A 17,456-nucleotide genomic window follows, 5' to 3' on the forward strand; every position below is an offset into this window, starting at 1 on the left:
TTACACCTAAAGCAACTAAAGAACAAACAAAATACAAAAGGTAGAAGGAAAGAAATCATAAAGGTCACGGAAGAAATAAATTAAATAGACTAATAAAACAATAAAAAAGATCAATGAAACTAAAAGCTGGTTCTTTGAAAAGATAAACAGAAATTGATAAACCTTTAGCCAAACTCATAAGAAAAAAAGGGAGAGGGCCCAAACCAAAAAAATTAGAAATGAAAAAGGAGAAGTTACAACTGACATAAGAGACCACTACAAGCAACTCTATGCCAATAAAATGGAGAACACCTAGAAGAAATGCACAAATTCTTAGAAAGGTACAATCTCCCAAGACTGTACCAGGAAGAAACAAAATATGAACAGGCCAATTACAAGTACTGAAATTGAATCTGTGATTTAAAAACTCCCAAAAAATAAAAGTCCAGGACCAGATGGCTTCACAGGCGAATTCTACTGAACATGTAGCAAAGAGTTAACACCTATCCTTCTGAAACTATTCCAAAAAATTGCAGAGGAAGGAACACTTCCAAACTCATTCTATGAGGCCACAATCACCCTGATACTAACACCAAAGACACCACAAAAAAAGAAAATTACAGGCCAATATCACTGATGAACCCAGACGCAAAAATTCTCAACAAAGTACTCGCAAATTGAATCCAACAGTACATTAAAAGGATCATACACCATGATCAAGTGGGATTTATCCCAGGGATACAAGGATTTTTCAATATCTGCAAATCAATCAGTGTGATACAGCACATTAACAAATTGAAGAATAAAATCCATATGATCATCCCAATAGACGCAGAAATAGCTTTTGATAAAATGCAACATCCATTTATGATAAAAACTCTCCAGAAAATGGGCACAGAGGGAACCTACTTCAAGATAATAAAGGCCATATATGACAAACCCACAGCTAACAGCACACTCAGTGGTGAAAAGCTGAAAGCATTTCGTCTAAGATCAGGAACAAGGCAAGGATATCCACTCTTGCCACTTTCATTCAACATAGTTTTGAAAGTACTAGCCACTGCAATCAGAGTAGAAAAAGAAATAAAAGGAATCCAATTTGGAAAAGAAGTAAAACTGTCACTGTTTGCAGATGACATGATACTATACACAGAAAATCCTAAAGACTCTTAACAAAAAACTGCTAGAGCTCATGAATGAATTTGGTACACTTGCAGGATACAAAACTAATACACAGAAATCTGCATTTCTAAACACCAATGATGAAAGATCAGAAAGAGAAATAAAGGAAACAATCGCATTTACCATCATATCAAAAATAATATTGGGTTGGCCAGAAAGTTCAGTAAGATGTTACGGAAAAACCCAAACGAACTTTTTGGCCAACCTAATAAAATACCTAGGAATAAACCTACCTAGGGAAGGAAAAAATCTGTACTCTGAAAACTAAAAGACACTGATGAAAGAAATCAAAGATGACACAAACTGATGGAAATATATACCGTGTTCTTATATTGGAAGAATCAATATTGTCAAAATGCCTATACTACCCAAGGCAATCTACAGATTCAATGCAATCCCTATCAAATTACCAGTGGCATTTTTTGCAGAGCTAGAACAAAAAATTTTTAAATTTATATGGAAACACAAAAGACCCCAAATAGCCAAAGCACCAAAGAGTAAAAGCAATTCTGAGAAAGAAAAACAGAGCTGGAGGAATCAGCTTCCCTGACTTCAGACTATACTATAAAGCTATAGTCATCAAAACAGTATGGTACTGGCACAAAAGCAGAAAGATAGATCAATGGAACACAATAGAAAGCCCAGAAATAAACCCATGCACCTATGGTCAATTAATCTATGACAAAGGAGGCAAGAATATACAATGGAGAAAATCTCTTCAGTAAGTGGTGCTGGGAAAACTGGAGAGCTACATATAAAAGAATGAAATTAGAACATTCTCTAACACCACACACAAAAATAAACTCAAAATAGATTAAAGACCTAAGTGTAAAACTGGATACTATAAAACTCCTAGAGGAAAACATAGGCAGAACACTCTTTGACATAAATTGCAGCAGTATCTATGTGGATCTGTCTTATAGAATGAAAATAAAAACAAAAATAAACAAATGGGACCTAAGTAAACTTAAAAGTTCTTGCACAGCAAAGGAAACCATAAACAAAAAGACAACCTACAGAATGGGAGAAAATATTTGCAAATGATGCAACCAACAAGGGATTAATCTCCAAAATATACAAACAGCTCAAACAGCTTAGTATCCAAAAAATAAACAACCCAAACAAAAAATGGGCAGAATATCTAAATGGACATTTCTCCAAAGAAGACATACAGATGGCCAAAGGCACATGAAAAATGCTCAACATGGCTAATTATTAGAGAAATGCAAATCGAAACTACAATGAGGTATCACCTCACACTGGTCAGAATGGCCATCATCAAAGTCTACAAATAATAAATGCTAGAAGGAATTCCCTGGAGGTCCAGTGGTTAGCACTCCATGCTTCCACTGCAGGGGGCCCAGGTTAGATCCCTGGTTGGGAAACTAAGATCCCACATGCCACGGGGCAACTAAGCCCACGTGCTCTAGAGCCTGTGCACCACAACTAGAGAGAAGCCCACACACTGCAACGAAAGATCCCCATGCCACAACTAAGACCTGATGCAGCCAAAAAAAAAAAAAAAAAGGATCAGTACTGATAAAGTAATTGTGAATCTTTTAAGGTGCTGATTAAAAAATAAAAAGAATGTATTTTAAAAAATAAATAAATGCTGGAGAGGGTGTGGAGAAAAGGGAACCCCTCTTGCACTGTTGGTGGGAATGTAAATTGGTACAGCCACTATGGAGAACAGTATGGAGGTTCCTTAAAAAACTAAAAATAGAGCTACCATATGATCCTACAATCCCACTCCTGGGCATATATCTGGAGAAAACCATGATTCGAAAAGATACATGTACCCCAATGTTCAAAGCAGCGCTATTTACAATAGTCAGGACATGGAAGCAACCTAAATGTCCACTGACAGAGTAATGGATAAAGAAGATATGGTACATATATACAATGGAATATTACTCAGCCACTAAAAAGAACGAAATAATGCCATTTGCGGCAACATGGATGGACTTAGGAGATGATCATACTAAGTAAGCCAGACAAAGACATCGCTTATATGGGGAATCTACAAAAAATAAATGATAAAAATGAACTTACATTACGAAATAGAAAAAGACCCACAGACGTAGAAAACAAATTTATGGTTACCAAAGGGGAAAAGGGCCGGGGGGGAGGGGGAGGGATAAAGTAGGAGGTTGGGATTCACAGATACACACCACTCTATATAAAATAGATAATCAACAAGGACCTACTGTGTAGCACAGGGAACTCTACTCGAAATTTTGTAATAAATTATAAGGGAAAGGAATCTGTAAAAGAATACATATACATAAAAGGATATATATATATATATATATATATATATAACTGCATCACCATGCTGTACACCTGAAACTAACACAACATACTGGGCAATAAGCAGCAGATATCCCTTCAGGACTGATGGGTCATTAAGTAGTTAGTTTTTCTCATTAAGGAACTTACTTTCAGAGATGTAAAGTATTTATTGTGATCTAACGGAGTTAAACCCTTTCATGATGTTTTAGCATTCTGATTACAACAAGTGGCACTAGTTTATTTACAGTAGTGACAAAAATGATCTTGATGACAACCTTGGGGAGCTGTGAGCTTAATCCTGCCGTCACCACTGCACTCACATGTTGTGGGGAGCTGAAGAGGCAACGCTCAGGCGCTCAGGTACTGAGTCCAGAAAGGCTTCTCCTCCTGAAACGCGTTTCCTAACCGAATGCTCCAGCGCGGAGACCCCCAGTCGTCTTCATCCCTCCGACACAGGAGCCCGTGAGGCGTCCTGTCCGTCTGGGGCAGGGCTTGGCACGCTTCCTGTAAAGGGCCAGAGAGTAACCATTTTCAGCTTTGCAGGGTCTACGGTCTCCGTTGCGACAACTCAACTCTGCCACTGCCGTGTGGAAGCAGCCACAGCCATCACCTAAGCAAAGATGCAGGGCTGGGTCCCACGGAGACTTTATTTACAAAAATAGGCCACGTGCTGGCTTGTGTCTGGGCTGTCGTGGTCTGCTGACCCCTGAGCTCGAGGGGATTGGGGAAGAGGACATAACTGAGAGGTCATTCTCACCTACCTTTGTACCCTGAGCATTTCTTATCTAGAGTTAAGGCAAAGGGGCAGGTGCAGGGAGACCCCTCCTTGACCGTGTCTCTTACAGGGCATTTACAAAGAAAGGCCACAAAGCCTTTCCCAAAGGCAAGGTACTGTTTTTGGAGTTCTGAAAATTCTGTCATATTAAACTAAAATAACTACCTCTAGTATACTCTTGCTCAACCGTGAATTTTTCCTTACGGAGAATTCTAGCACACCTTTTCCTTAACCATGAGAATTTGATGCAGAATTAAATTACTCCCACTGGGGATAATTGGGGGGGGGGGACAGGGGACTGAAGAATAGAAAAGGGAGATACAGCAGAAGATAAGCCAGCATCGAGTTCTGGGAAGAGAGAAGGAAGAGGTGTGCAAATACATGAATGCTGGCCTTAGAACAGCACACCTGCTTTTTCATAGTTTTGAAGGAGCTGGGACAAAAGAGGGACTGAACGCATGTATTTTGGCCTGAGGATATCACAAGCAAAGGGAAGACACAGACAGACCCATCAATTGATTGATAGGGGCATATCTCTGATATGTAATCAACCTCTAATGTTGGAAAAGAGGTTGAAAACCGTTATCCATCTGTGAGATCTAGATTACATGTCCTTGAAGCGTTTACAAGTATCCAAGTTATTCTCTAGGGGCCAAAGCAGAAAATTAGAAAAACATGGAATATTTTGATGAGGGAAGAGACATAAAAACCCCACCAGCCAAAAACAACCCTAACAAAGTGGGAGGAATATTTGAGCATTGCACTGAAATTCTTGGGAAGGGATAGGGGTGGAGTTCTGAAAAGCTTCCAAGAAGAGATGATAGCAGAAACCATTTGCTCACTATTACACTCACTTAAGATGTGGAAAAGGTGATTTAGCCTCCTGTTTAGTGTGCTGCTTTCATTAGCTTAAAAAATAACCTGCCAAGGATTTTTCAGAGGCTCACCTGCAACTCTGAACCCACCCTATGCTTTTTTGTTTCTCACACCTGCTAAGATCTGGTCAAGGACCCAGAAGAGCCTAACCATTTCCAAGGGGAAGGGTCTGATGTGTGCTGCTTTCCGGCCACTTCAGATACTATTCTGTACCAGTGCACACGTAGCCGAGTATCTAGCAGAGATGAATAGTAAAATGCCAAGATACAGAGAATAATTTTAGAGAGACAGATCTAAAATTGAGATATGAGCTATTAGGAAATAGCTATTTAAAAAATTTAATGACGAACTCTGCCATCTTCTTGTCTCCTTGAATAACATCAGCCTTTATGATTAAACACACTGAAGTTTTTCTCAGTAACTTTCAGTCACTTTTAAGAACAAGCCAAAAGAAATATCCAGACAGAACCAGATCTGTCCACATTAAAAAACTGGCTTCCTACAGAATTGTTAGATTCCCGTAATTTTGTTCTTTTCATGCTCTCCCCTGCCCCCAGCGCAAGTTTCCACTGTTAAATCTGCACCGCAGCCATCTCCACCGCCCCGGCCTTGGAGTGCCAAAGCTTCCTTACGTGGTGTCCAGGTCAATGCTACTTACACCAGCGCTGCAGCTCTTAGGATAAACAGAGATAAACATAAGGATCTAAGAGGCCATTCTGTTGACTGTTTCTACGTCTTGACTCTACAGATCATTCTGTTATAATTTTGTTTTATAAATTTAGAAGTAAAGTCTTAAGCACAATGAGAAGTTTGTCTCACTTTCTTCAGTCTCAATTTAGAGATGTGAAAAATAACCTCAAGCATCACCTAAATGGTCTCTTTCAGGCAGCTAAAACTTTCAGGGAAGGCTTTTTCCCTGTGAAAGAAATGACTTGGGATTTTAGGCATCTCCGTTTATGCGGGGATGATCAGAAAGGAATTCCTCTTTCTCACCGATGGCCATGCATATTAGACAAGGGCCAGCAGCTATGCCCTGCTAGTCAGGATGCAAGAGTTTGGTGCAGACACATTCCCGCTGCTTGACCTGCACCCTATGTACTGGTACTGAATTAGCCAACAAATCCAGTTAGAGTCAAATCTGATATTTTAGAAGCTTGTGAATTCTACTGGCCTCCAGGTGTTAATGATTATCTTACACTTTTATACTGAAAGTTTTCATCTGAAAGCGTTTGGGTTTTTTTGTTTTTAAATTGTAGAAGAATACTGGGCTTTTTCTGGTTTTTTTCTTTTATAAAACAATACTTAACAAAATGAGCAAAAGTTATCTGGAACTAAAAGAGCAATGAAATCTAGGCATTTTCCTTCTGGTAAGATTTGGAGCAAGCTGAAACGTGTCACTAGAAAGGTGTTGTGCTTTTAATGTTAAAAGTGGAGTAAAAAAAAAAAAAGTGGAGTAAATAAAACAGCTCTAAGCCTTAAGACACACTGATGAGTGACAGCTGTATTTTGCTTCTCCTCCTCTCTCTTGGGGTATAAAGCTATTTGGTTTCAATCCTAAAAGGAAGCTCTTACATAGGAATTAAAAAGTCACCTTGGAGAAGAGCCCTGATTTTCTAACAGGCAAATAGCTTTAAGGAGAAAACACAAAGCCCACCAGATCTCCAGTGACAATCTTAAATGGAGCATAACAGCAGTTATGTAAATTCTACTCAAATCTTATAAAGGCCACTATAACCAAAACCTCCAATTAAAAAACCTCCAAAAAAACCCCCTCAGGCAACAGCTCATTCTCTAGGGCATGTCAGATAATGCAAAACTGAGAAACAAAAAAGCAGTTCGGAAAATCCCTTGGAGGTGCCTATAATGGGATGTGACCTGTAATTCAGGCTGAAAGTAGAGAAAGGCTTACTCAGACGCTTGAAGCTCCAGCTACAACAAAGGACGAAGTATCCTGTGAAGAGCATCAGGATGCCGCCGGCTGCTCTGCTCTTCACGCCGGTGCGACACCTGACCCAGCCTGTTGGAAGAGAAGCAGGTCTCACTGTTAGAGGGAGGCCCCTAGGGGCCCTTACCTGTGAGGGACTCAAGTTACCAGCTTAGCTTAGGCAAAGGAATTGCAAAGAATTTACATACCACTATATTGACCCAGCCTGTTGGAAGAGAAGCAGGTCTCACTGTTAGAGGGAAAGGCCCCTAGGGGCCCTTACCTGTGAGGGACTCAAGTTACCAGCTTAGCTTAGGCAAAGGAATTGCAAAGAATTTACATACCACTATATTGCGCGGAGTGTGATGAAAAGGCTAAAACCGAGAAAGACCTTAATTTTAATAAATTTAAATTAGTCACTCTTATTTTGGGGAGTTTGGTTAAAATCTTTCGTGGGGAGGAGATGAATACAGCTGGTTAACTTGAGGTTGAGCCTTCCTGGCTTGGGGACAATCAAGGTGGGGAAGGCAGAGATGGGCAGGTGGCAGAGAGAGGCAGGGGTAAGTACTGAAAAAATGAAAGCTGCTCAATAAATAGCAGTTGCTATTATTAGCTTCGGTGCTTTTAATGACATCAGACTCCTGGATGAAAACAGACAAGCAGGGGAACAGGAAGAATACTTTGAATTTTGTCAAGACTCCAGGATGAAACCACACAAGCAGGAGAGTAGTAAGACTACAAGGTTGTCCTCTTCTCTTTCTCGAGCCTGCTGTAACAGCCATGGCTAAAGGCAGAGAAAGTTCTCCAGATGCTTGGAACCAGCAACAGAGCCCAGCAGTCGTGATTCCAGCCTCACCTGTTTGCACAGCTCCCAAGAGCCTCCTTAGAGAGAAGCTGGAGGTTGTGAGCCTGGCCGGGGCTTCCAAACTTCTTACCGCCGTCGAACTTCTTTCCATCAAAGGAACTAGGGTTCCAAACAGTCACTGCAGTAATTCATTTAAATCCATCCTCTTCCCCAACACTCAGTGCCCAAGGTTCCCAGGGCGAGGCTGCAGGAAAGGTGTATTCTAAATAGATGGATTAATGTCTGCCTTGGGCTGCGGCTAATGGTAACCACTGAAGGTCAAAGCCGTCTATTCCACATCAAGAAAAGGTTCTTCAACAGACTGAGGGACCCTGGGGATCAGGACCTAGATCCATTTCTGATCCGATATAGTGCCCAGATGATCCAGGGGTACATACTTAATGAAATGAATCATTTATACTTCCTCTCATCTGCTAAACATCTTATTAGCAAAAAGCATGACTTTCTACTGTCACGTTAATTACTGCTCCTTGTCACTACAACAGTCGACAAGCCAGCTCTATCAGCCCAGCCCAGCACTACTGCTGACCAGCACACTTATTTATGTTCAATACATGAATAACTATAAAGTAGAACCAGAAAGGAGAGTTTAGGCTATGTATTTACATTTTCCCTGCCCCTGTTATTTTCCACGTTTAATGACAGGCAGGGAATCTCTACTATTGCTGGTTGTCTGGTCTTGGTTTGGTTCATTAGGATAAAGGGTAAATTAAGCAAATATTTACAACAGGTTTAGCAGGTGTGGTAAAAGTTGCTGTGGATGTAAAAACACTACCCAGGGGCTTTCCTGGTGTTGCAGTGGTTAAGAATCCCCCTGCCAATACAGGGGACACGGGTTCGAGCCCTGGTCCGGGAAGATCCCACATGCTGCAGAACAACTAAGCCCGTGCGCCACAACTACTGAGCCTGCGCTCTAGAGCCCGCGAGCCACAACTAGTGAGCCCGCGCACCTAGAGCCCGTGCTCCGCAACGAGAAGCCACCGCAATGAGAAGCCAGCATGCAGCAACGAAGACCCAATGCAGCCAATAAATAAATAAATTTAAAAAACAAAACACCTCACACGGATACCCTACTGATGGAAATCCTGGTTGCAGGTTAGAGAACAGCCTTTAGTTAGCTGTTTCTTGGCCTTTAAAAACCCATGACCTATAAAGTGTTCTCACTTGACCTTCTGGTAACCCCGTCAGCCACATTTTGCTTTTTGTAATTACACCAAGTTTTTTTCTCCAAACCACCTCCTCCCCTGCCACAATTTGAGAACAGCCCACCGCTGGGCCTGAGGCACCTGCGCCAGGGCCATCACCTCCAGGAGCAGTTCTCAAACTTGGTTGACCTTCGGTGACACCGAGGAAACGTCTGAAAATACAATTCGGAGGCCTCGCTTCAGAATCAATCTCTGGGGACGATGCCTAACAATCTTTACTCTTAAAAAAAAAATGACCACGTGAAACTGTGAACTGTCCAGATTTGGGAACCGAGGACATAGATCGCTTACACTTTCAGCCCCAAAGCCAAGGCACCTGAATTCTGCAAAGGCCCAGCCAGCCCTCCCAGCTGAATGCTCTCAAGGCGACTGGGGCTCTGAGAGGTTTCCTCTGAACGAAGTCCTCTACTGCTGAGAGCTCTCAGACCCTGGTACTTGCTGAGTCTCCTGAGATTTAAATCTTGAACTTGTAAGATCTACTTTCTCTCAGGCTGGGAGAACTACTCCTTCTGGTAGTGAGGTCCATGGGAACCTTCCTCCCTGAAGCTCAGAAGATTGCTCCTAGTGCCGCCGAATTCCACGAGCCCGATCCCCTGACGCCTGATTCACTGCAGCCCAACGTGGTGGCATCCTCAGGACCATCAGTCTGCCTTGGGATTTCCTAGCCTAGGTCCTCAAAACATAGCCATTTTTCATCGGCCATGAGAGCTTCTGGTCCTACCTTGTTTCATCAAAATGAAGGCCCTAGGTGCCTTTCCAGCTGGTAGAATCACCTCACCTAAGTTTACTCAGGTACCTGATGTACGAGGACTAGCTGTATTTCCCCGTGCAGGAAAGAAAACTGACGACATCCTGGAGCCCAACGGTCCAGTGCAAGAAACACTGCCTGGAAAACCTTGGCAAAGACCATCAGATAACGTTAGAAACTGGATACTGGGCAAGTTACTCATCCTCTCTGAAATTCAGTTTCCTCGTCTGTAAAAGGGGATAATACCCATGTCCCAGAACTGGTATAAGATTCCTTAAGATAACCTAGGTAAACATGCAGGTATCACACCTGATATATAGTTAACTCAGTAACAGCTCACTGGCCCTGCCTTTAAGTATCAAAGGGATGTGTTGGTTTCCTGAGATAGAGGAGTGGCCCATCAGAGGTTTTGCCTGAGTAAGGGCACATACAACCCAAGCTCTTCTGCAAAGACTGCATGGGAGGTCAGTCTTACCCTGCAGTCACTGGGGACAGTCATTGCCAGGTGAAGGTACAAAGCTGCAGAGCCACACTACTTTCTTATCCTTATAGATTGGATGGCCTTGAAGTCCCTGGCCAACTGAGGAATCAGGTCTTGACCTTAACTGAGATCCTGGGGTCTCCTCTAGCGTCTCCCATTCATTTGGTAGCAGCATCACAGTCTGACCGTTAATGGTGGAGCCAACTTCCAACAGCTTTTCGGTTTACAACAGAACTAGAGGCACAGTGATGGCTACACCTTCCCCGATACAGAAACCCAAACTAATCACACGTTACAGACTGTGACCAATAAAGGAGAACAAAAGCGTTTCTGGCCACTATTCTGGAAGAACTTACTATTAAAGGAAAACTTGTATTTTTCCCCCATATTCAATTTCACAAGCCTAGTGATCTGGTGACACGGGTTACTGTTATCTCTTACCTTATTATTACCTGTAATCTTGGGACCTATTAAAGGGCATGTTACTAATAACTTAAATCAACCGTGATATTGACCACTAACTGCCCTAAAGTAAGCCTGAGGCTGAGTTTAAAGACCATGGATGTCTGTCAAGGCAGATGGACCTGGATTTGAATTCCGACTGCCACTTACTGGTGAACGTGGGCAAGTCACTGAGCCCTCTTGAGGCTCAGACCCCTCGCCCACAACACAGGGCAATCTCTGGCAGTGACAGCCCCTCAGAACCGTCAGGAGGGTTAAAGGAGATAATTACATCAGGCATCTCACACAACGACCAGAAACCGCCATCACCTGATCAACATTATTAGTTCCCTCCCTTTTCCCACTAAAATGAACTCACCTTAGCACTACAGAGGGTAGGAAAGAATACAAAGAAGCCCTTCTACCTGCTAGAGATTTGCTACGGGCTGTGTGTGTTTATGCCACTGAAAACCACAGAGAAGCTCGGAGATATAAAACCACCTGTGCGTCTAGCTGTGGCGCATTTTCTACAACATGGTTGAGTGAAAGCTTTAAACTAGGCCTCAGGAGACGGGGTTCTACTCGCACCTCTACCACTTACTGGCATCACCACCTTGGACAAATCACTTTTCCCCTGTGCCTGTTTCATCACCTGCAAAACAGAGAGAACAGCACTCTGCCCACCTCTCAGAGTGGTGAGGCCAAAATCAGAAGATAGGTGAAGCACCCTGAACACCACAAAGCAACGCAAATGTGAGTATTTAATTCTATGTTAAGATGGAGCAGGGACTTGATACTACAACTTTGTAAAGACAGTGAAGATGTTAGACCTGGGTTTGGTTAACCACTGAGGCAGCTGAAGGAAACGTAGCTTTAAGCTAGCAACCTTCTTAATACACGTCCATTCTGAAACCTTTAGAAAGGGATAATTAAAATGCAAAAGAAAATGCTTTCCACAACAGCCAAACTGGGGCTTAGTGAGTATGTGATCATTCACAAACCATAGTAGAGGGGAAAAATGTATCCTTTAGGAAGGGAAAACACAAGCTTTTCTGCTGCAAGCCTACTCTGAGTGGCTTTGGGTCTCCCGTCAGAATAACCCGCAAGCACCAAAGAGCGCTAGGCAAGCAGAGATGGCTGCTCTGAGCACGCCTAGCCACGCCCTGGAAAGCCCACCAAAGAGGTAACCCAAAGCTTCTGGGGAGGAAAACGGAGACACTCTAGGTCTCCTCATTAGAGAAGCAGTTCAGTAACTAAAGGTGAGACTCAGCAGAAAAGAGCGAGGGCACTGAGGGGGCCACAGGGAAGCTCTTGGCTCCTACCCGGCCTCCGTCCCGCCGCCGCTGAACCCACTCGAGCAGCAGCGAGGAGCATCCAGGGAGCTTCGGGAGAGACAGACTCACAATCCAACCAGTGGTGACGTCCAGCCTCTTTCCCCCCATCCTTCTTACCTTAACCTCTCGTGTCTTGAGGCTGCATCTTTGGTTCTACTCCTGGGTCCTATTCTCTGTGGCCTACCTTTTCCAGGGCATGGATTTCTGCTCCCTTCTGGCCACACCCTCTGCCCCTGGTCTTCACCGGCTCACCCCTGAGGCCCCGCTTCCACCTGCCTGGACTGCCATGCCCCTCCGGACAGCTTTAACGCCAGCCCGCCCCCAAAGCCAGAACCCCACCTGCGCTCCCCTCCTGTGCTACTCTAGGCTGCTGGATGCTGCATCTGACCACACGTCTGGAACCTATTTTCTGCCCAACCTGGTCCTGACTGAAATCTGAGCACGGCGCTTGTTCTGTTGAGGCAGACCCTGAAGTCTTCATGTTTCTCCTGAGTCTCTTCAGCTTGAATACCCACCCAATTTCTAGAAGAGACCATGCCTCTTCCAAATGTAGAAGGTCAACTGTTATCAGCACCACCGGCCAGCCTGTCGGAGTCCAACCTTCACCTCTTGGTGGAGGGGAAGGGAGAGTGATAAACCACTGTCATTACTGACCCCTGGGAGCAAGAAGTCACGTTCTGAGAACACCTACAAGTCCAGCGCACTAGAATGCCTAGGTACGAGTAAAGTCAAGTGAGAAAGAATGTGGGCGTTCTAAACCTCACTGATTCAAAAGGCACAGAGCTGTCTGGATGAGCTTGAACGGGAGCGGGAGCGTGTTTACCTTGTGAGCAGCTTTCCCCCTGGGTACTGATGAGCGCAGGCTTCTGGGCCAATGTGCCCCAATGCTGAGGCTTCCCTGGCAACACCCCGAGTCCAAGATAACCCGGATAGAGCTCTGGAAACCACTCCAGCCCCAGGGAGCTGGACAGGGTCTTTCTGTCGGTGGCACCGATCTGACCTGTGAAAGGGCCTTTAGAAGCGTGATGATGGGTTGAATGTGCAGAATGCTGGCCCCTGGGGTGCAATGCTGGCGGCCGACAGCCCGACTTGGGTGTCAGAGAAGCTTGTTCCTCACTCTTTGTCAATGCCTTCATAGCAGCGACTCGATTATGGCTGCAGGCTTCTGCCTTCTCTTCTTGGAGAAATTTCATAGCCAGAGAGGCAAGACTTTGATTACGTGACTGTGATACAGAGAGAAGCTCACTGCAGTTTGTCCCTGTTGGGAGACCTTCACCTCGAGATTTCCTTTCCATGACTGAATCATCGCTCATGACGGCCCATTCCTGCATTTCTGTTGCAAATGCACTTTTCTCTGCATTTCCTTGGCTCCCACATGCCTCTGCTCCAAGGTCAAGTCCTTTTCCCTGGTTCTCCTTGACCTGGATTTTACCTAACGGGCTAACTTTAAAAGCTGCAATTTGTGATCCTGTGTTCTCTTCCCAAGTCCCAGAGTCTCTAGTAGAGACTCCCAAGAGGTGATCCCCGGCCTTGGAATCTCTCTCACTGCTTGATGATGTGCTTACCCTTTTGACCCCGTAATTGAGATTCGTGGGAGAACTGTGATAATCGCCCAGAGGCATATCTAGTAATTTTATGAGAAGGTTCTGTCTTGGGGCATCCACTCTATCCAATCTTAAATCAGCAGAAGTGGCTTGTACATCATTAGGGAAGGCTGAAGAATATTTCCTATCTTGATTTGACAGAGAAGGTTCCATTGGGCCAAGAGCTAAAGAAGCTTCAGTTTCTGAAGGGTTATTTCTACTTTCCCCTGATTTAGACAAATCTTCAGTAAGCTCTTTTTTAGGAGTGGTGTTTTCTGATGCAGAAAACTGAGCTGTAGTTTCCCCCTGGAAAGTAATCTTCGGTTCAGTATTTTTTAGCATTTTGAGGGAGGGTTGAATTTGATTCTTGAAATCTTTATCAGCCTTTGTATTACCTGTTTTTTCCAAACCAACAGCTAGTTGTGTAGAGGACTTAACTGTCTGTTGTTCTGATCTGTCCCCTTTCAGTTCGGGATTTCTTTTCTTTCTATCGGTCCCTAACCCTTTCTCTTTTGCTTTAACTGAGTCTCTGATTGGTCCTTTGATTTTTTTAGCACGTGGGAGTGTAGCCGGCTTGGACTGACAAACAGCAGGCACAGCCGGTCCTATCATCTTACAGTACGGCAAATGGGATTTTAATCGTTTAAATGGCTTCTTACAGTAAGGACACACTTCCATTCTGGGTGGAATAGCACTCTCCTATTCCTGAAAAAGAGAAATGTGAGGTTACGGGGAGCACACAATCCATAGAGTAAATACTAATACTTTATTTAGGTGTTGTACCTTTTAAATTCATTTGAAAGAAGCTAGGTTGAAGGACATTTTAAAAAATTCCTTTTGACCCATTCTTTTTCTTCCATAGGTACAAAACAGACATAGTTGGATTTTAAGATCAATATTCCTGGCTCCATTTCTGCTTGGTATTTCACACTTCTTAAAGTCTCTGAGGAATCGGTCATTACAAAAGACAACCAAAGAGGTTTTTCAACATCCCTAACTAGGAGGTGAGCCAGACCAAAAGACTTAAGTCTAGTGAATTAATGCTTAGTGGAAGGAAAAGATGTCCAGAATGCCAATCAGAATAAAATGTTTGCTATTTACCATTGTAGCAAGTCAACTGGATAGCACATGAGTATAAAGAAACTGTTATAAGGGGCTTCCCTGGTGGCGCAGTGGTTGAGAATCTGCCTGCCAATGCAGGGGACACGGGTTCGAGCCCTGGTCTGGGAAGATCACACATGCCGCGGAGCAGCTGGGCCCATGAGCCGCAATTACTGAGCCTGCGCGTCTGGAGCCTGTGCTCCGCAACAAGAGAGGCCACGATAGTGAGAGGCCCGCGCACCGCGATGAAGAGTGGCCCCCGCTTGCCTCAACTAGAGAAAGCCCTCGCACAGAAACGAAGACCCAACACAGCCAAAAATAATAAAGTGCTGGGGCAAATTCATAAATAAATTTTAAAAAAAATCAAAAAGAGTATTAAATTACATCTTAAAAAAAAAAAAAAAAAGAAACTGTTATAAACCCTTAAACACATCATTCAAGGGAAGAATGGTAAAGAATAAAAAACTCAGGCTGGGATTCCAAGGTGGCTCAGACTAGTATTTCCACAGTGATATACAGAAGATCCACTGGGGCAAGAAGAAAATATTAGAGCTTCTATTGTCTAAGCATGAAAAATGAAATGCTACTAACATTTAACGCATTAGTAATAAGCATATATACATACACATATATAGAAGTATAGCGAATGCACAAATAAGTGGAGGTGACATGGTCCCCCATTTTTTACTTGCAGTATGTAGTACAATGGATTAACGGCGAATTTGTTTAGTTTGACAATCTTGTGAAATTTATGCCACATAAAAACATTTAAAAAAACTTAACACCATGTACCACTGGTGCCTCTATTAGTCTCTCCAGTCAGGAAAAGGAAGTATTTCATTCCAAAGCTCAGATGAGTTAATTCTGTTTCCATTTCTTATTCTATCAAATTCCAGAGGGCAGGGAACAGGTGGACCCTGTGCACAGCTGTATTCTCAGAACCGAGCACGGGGCCTGGCCCTGGCCAATCCATCAGAGCAACGGACCCACCTTATCCTACATGAAGTCAGGCAAAACCACACAAACAAAAAAAACCCACAAAAAACAAAACTGTCTTCTGCCAATAAACTTTACAGCAACTATTCTTCTTTTGGAGGTACCCCTTTGACAATATAATAAAAGTTAGGGACTGTTTATTTACAAAAATACACACAACGGAAGTCAGTGCAAGGGCCTTAGGCTAACGACTTCAGAAGAGACCTGGCAGAGGCATGTGCTTCCACACCATGCCATCCTCACACTTAATCCTACTGAGGTCTTTCCTGCACCCTTGAACAGTGATGTCTCACCCAGGATGCCTTAACGTTACCGAGTTCAAGCTCATCCTGCTCACCGCAGGACAGGCCAATAAACCGAGAGATGAGTTCTTGGGGCGAGGACTAGGGACTTTGTTTGGAAAGCTGCAGCAGACTGAGATGGGGGACTCGCGTCCCAAAGAACCATCTTGCCTGAGTTAGAATTCAGGCATCCTTTATACTAAAAGGGAAGGGAGTAAAGCCAAACACTTCCTAGTTCCCATCAGCCTCCGGAGGGGGTGTGTTAATTTCTTCCTTCCTGCAGTGATTCACAGGTGGGCCTGGTCATGCTGTTTCCTCTGAGCTAAACAAAGGTAGTTTAGTTTCATGTTCATGACCTGGGAGGCAGGGTTCCCAGAGAAGGGCCATCAGGTGTAATTTAAACTTACAGGCAACATCCCTTTAGTGATTAACTTGTAACAGAATACAAAGGTTCTTCCCTATTAACTGCTTTCTTACCAAAGCTTTTCTAGAAAGATGCTGATTTTGCGGTTGTTTCTCCTGGATCTGCATGCCTCGCTCTGCGTTCTCCAGTTGCGATTTTAATGTCGGCCTCTGAAAGACACAATTAGGGAAGTCACTCGACAGCACATACAATGAATAAATGTGGCAAAGTGCTGGGGCAAATTCAAATAACCGAGTCACCTGCAGGGCAGTGCTACCTCGCTGTTCCAGAAAGCAGACTTGACCACCCTCCTGGGCACATGACGGACCTCAAAGTTAGGCTAATTTTCGCCCGCCGCTCCTGCGCTCTCCAGCGGACTTCCCCGCCTCCAGCAGTACTATCTGGCGTACCCCTCTGCCCGTAACGTTTTCAGGAAAGCAGTCCTGCTGCTTCCTGGTTGGGGCCTCTCCGCAGCCCCCCAGCCCCAGGCGCCGGAGCCGCTGGGACGCCTAAGGGGGCGGGCTCTTCGGCTTCAGGAAGCCCTCCCCCCACTCTCCTCTTGTCGCCACATTCATCCCCAGACCTACGGCGGAGGCCCTAGGAAACATCCCCACCCGTGGAAACTACCCCCACGGCAGCGCCTCACCTCGCAAGACAGATAAGACCCCGAAGCCCCGCGACAAACCCCGCCCAGCGCATCCCACGCGCCACTTCCCAACTCTCAGTCCTGGGACCCGGGGCAGGCCGTCCGCACCACTGCCTGATGTTTCTCAGCTTTTTAAAAAAAATTGTGACCTCACAGGGATTTAACTCAAATACTTGTATCATATTATTCTGATATAGTTTAATTTAATTTAAACCTGGCTTGACTCTTAACCTATCCCCTCTCGGCTGCGAACAGGCGAAAGCTCGGGCGACCTCGAACGAGGTCCTCTCTCCCAGAAGCTCCTGGTCGCTCCGAGCCCGCCTCTTCCTGTGGGCGGGGTTACC

The 17,456-nt window shown here is 44.3% G+C and overlaps 2 protein-coding genes across 2 annotated transcripts in view; one reads left to right on the plus strand and one right to left on the minus strand.

Moving 5' to 3' along the window:
- CPSF4L (cleavage and polyadenylation specific factor 4 like) overlaps positions 1–362 on the plus strand; it is a 12,969-nt gene extending 12,607 nt beyond the window's left edge. Inside the window, exon 6 of the mRNA XM_057535855.1 lies at positions 317–362. Within this exon, the coding sequence (XP_057391838.1) occupies positions 317–362 (46 nt within the window). The remainder of the gene's footprint in view (positions 1–316) is intronic.
- Positions 363–3,464: 3,102 nt separating this feature from the next.
- On the minus strand, positions 3,465–14,384 carry C20H17orf80 (chromosome 20 C17orf80 homolog). Its single transcript, XM_007185604.2, has 4 exons — positions 12,926–14,384; positions 7,885–7,992; positions 7,014–7,121; positions 3,465–3,957 (listed from the first exon to the last, which is right to left on the minus strand). Exons 1-4 carry the CDS (start codon positions 14,361–14,363, stop codon positions 3,893–3,895), a joined length of 1,719 nt encoding a protein of 572 aa, XP_007185666.2. The 5' UTR covers positions 14,364–14,384; the 3' UTR covers positions 3,465–3,892.
- Between the last annotated feature and the right edge of the window lie 3,072 nt (positions 14,385–17,456).

This window comes from Balaenoptera acutorostrata, chromosome 20, assembly GCF_949987535.1.
Source record: "Balaenoptera acutorostrata chromosome 20, mBalAcu1.1, whole genome shotgun sequence".
NCBI lineage: Eukaryota > Metazoa > Chordata > Mammalia > Artiodactyla > Balaenopteridae > Balaenoptera > Balaenoptera acutorostrata.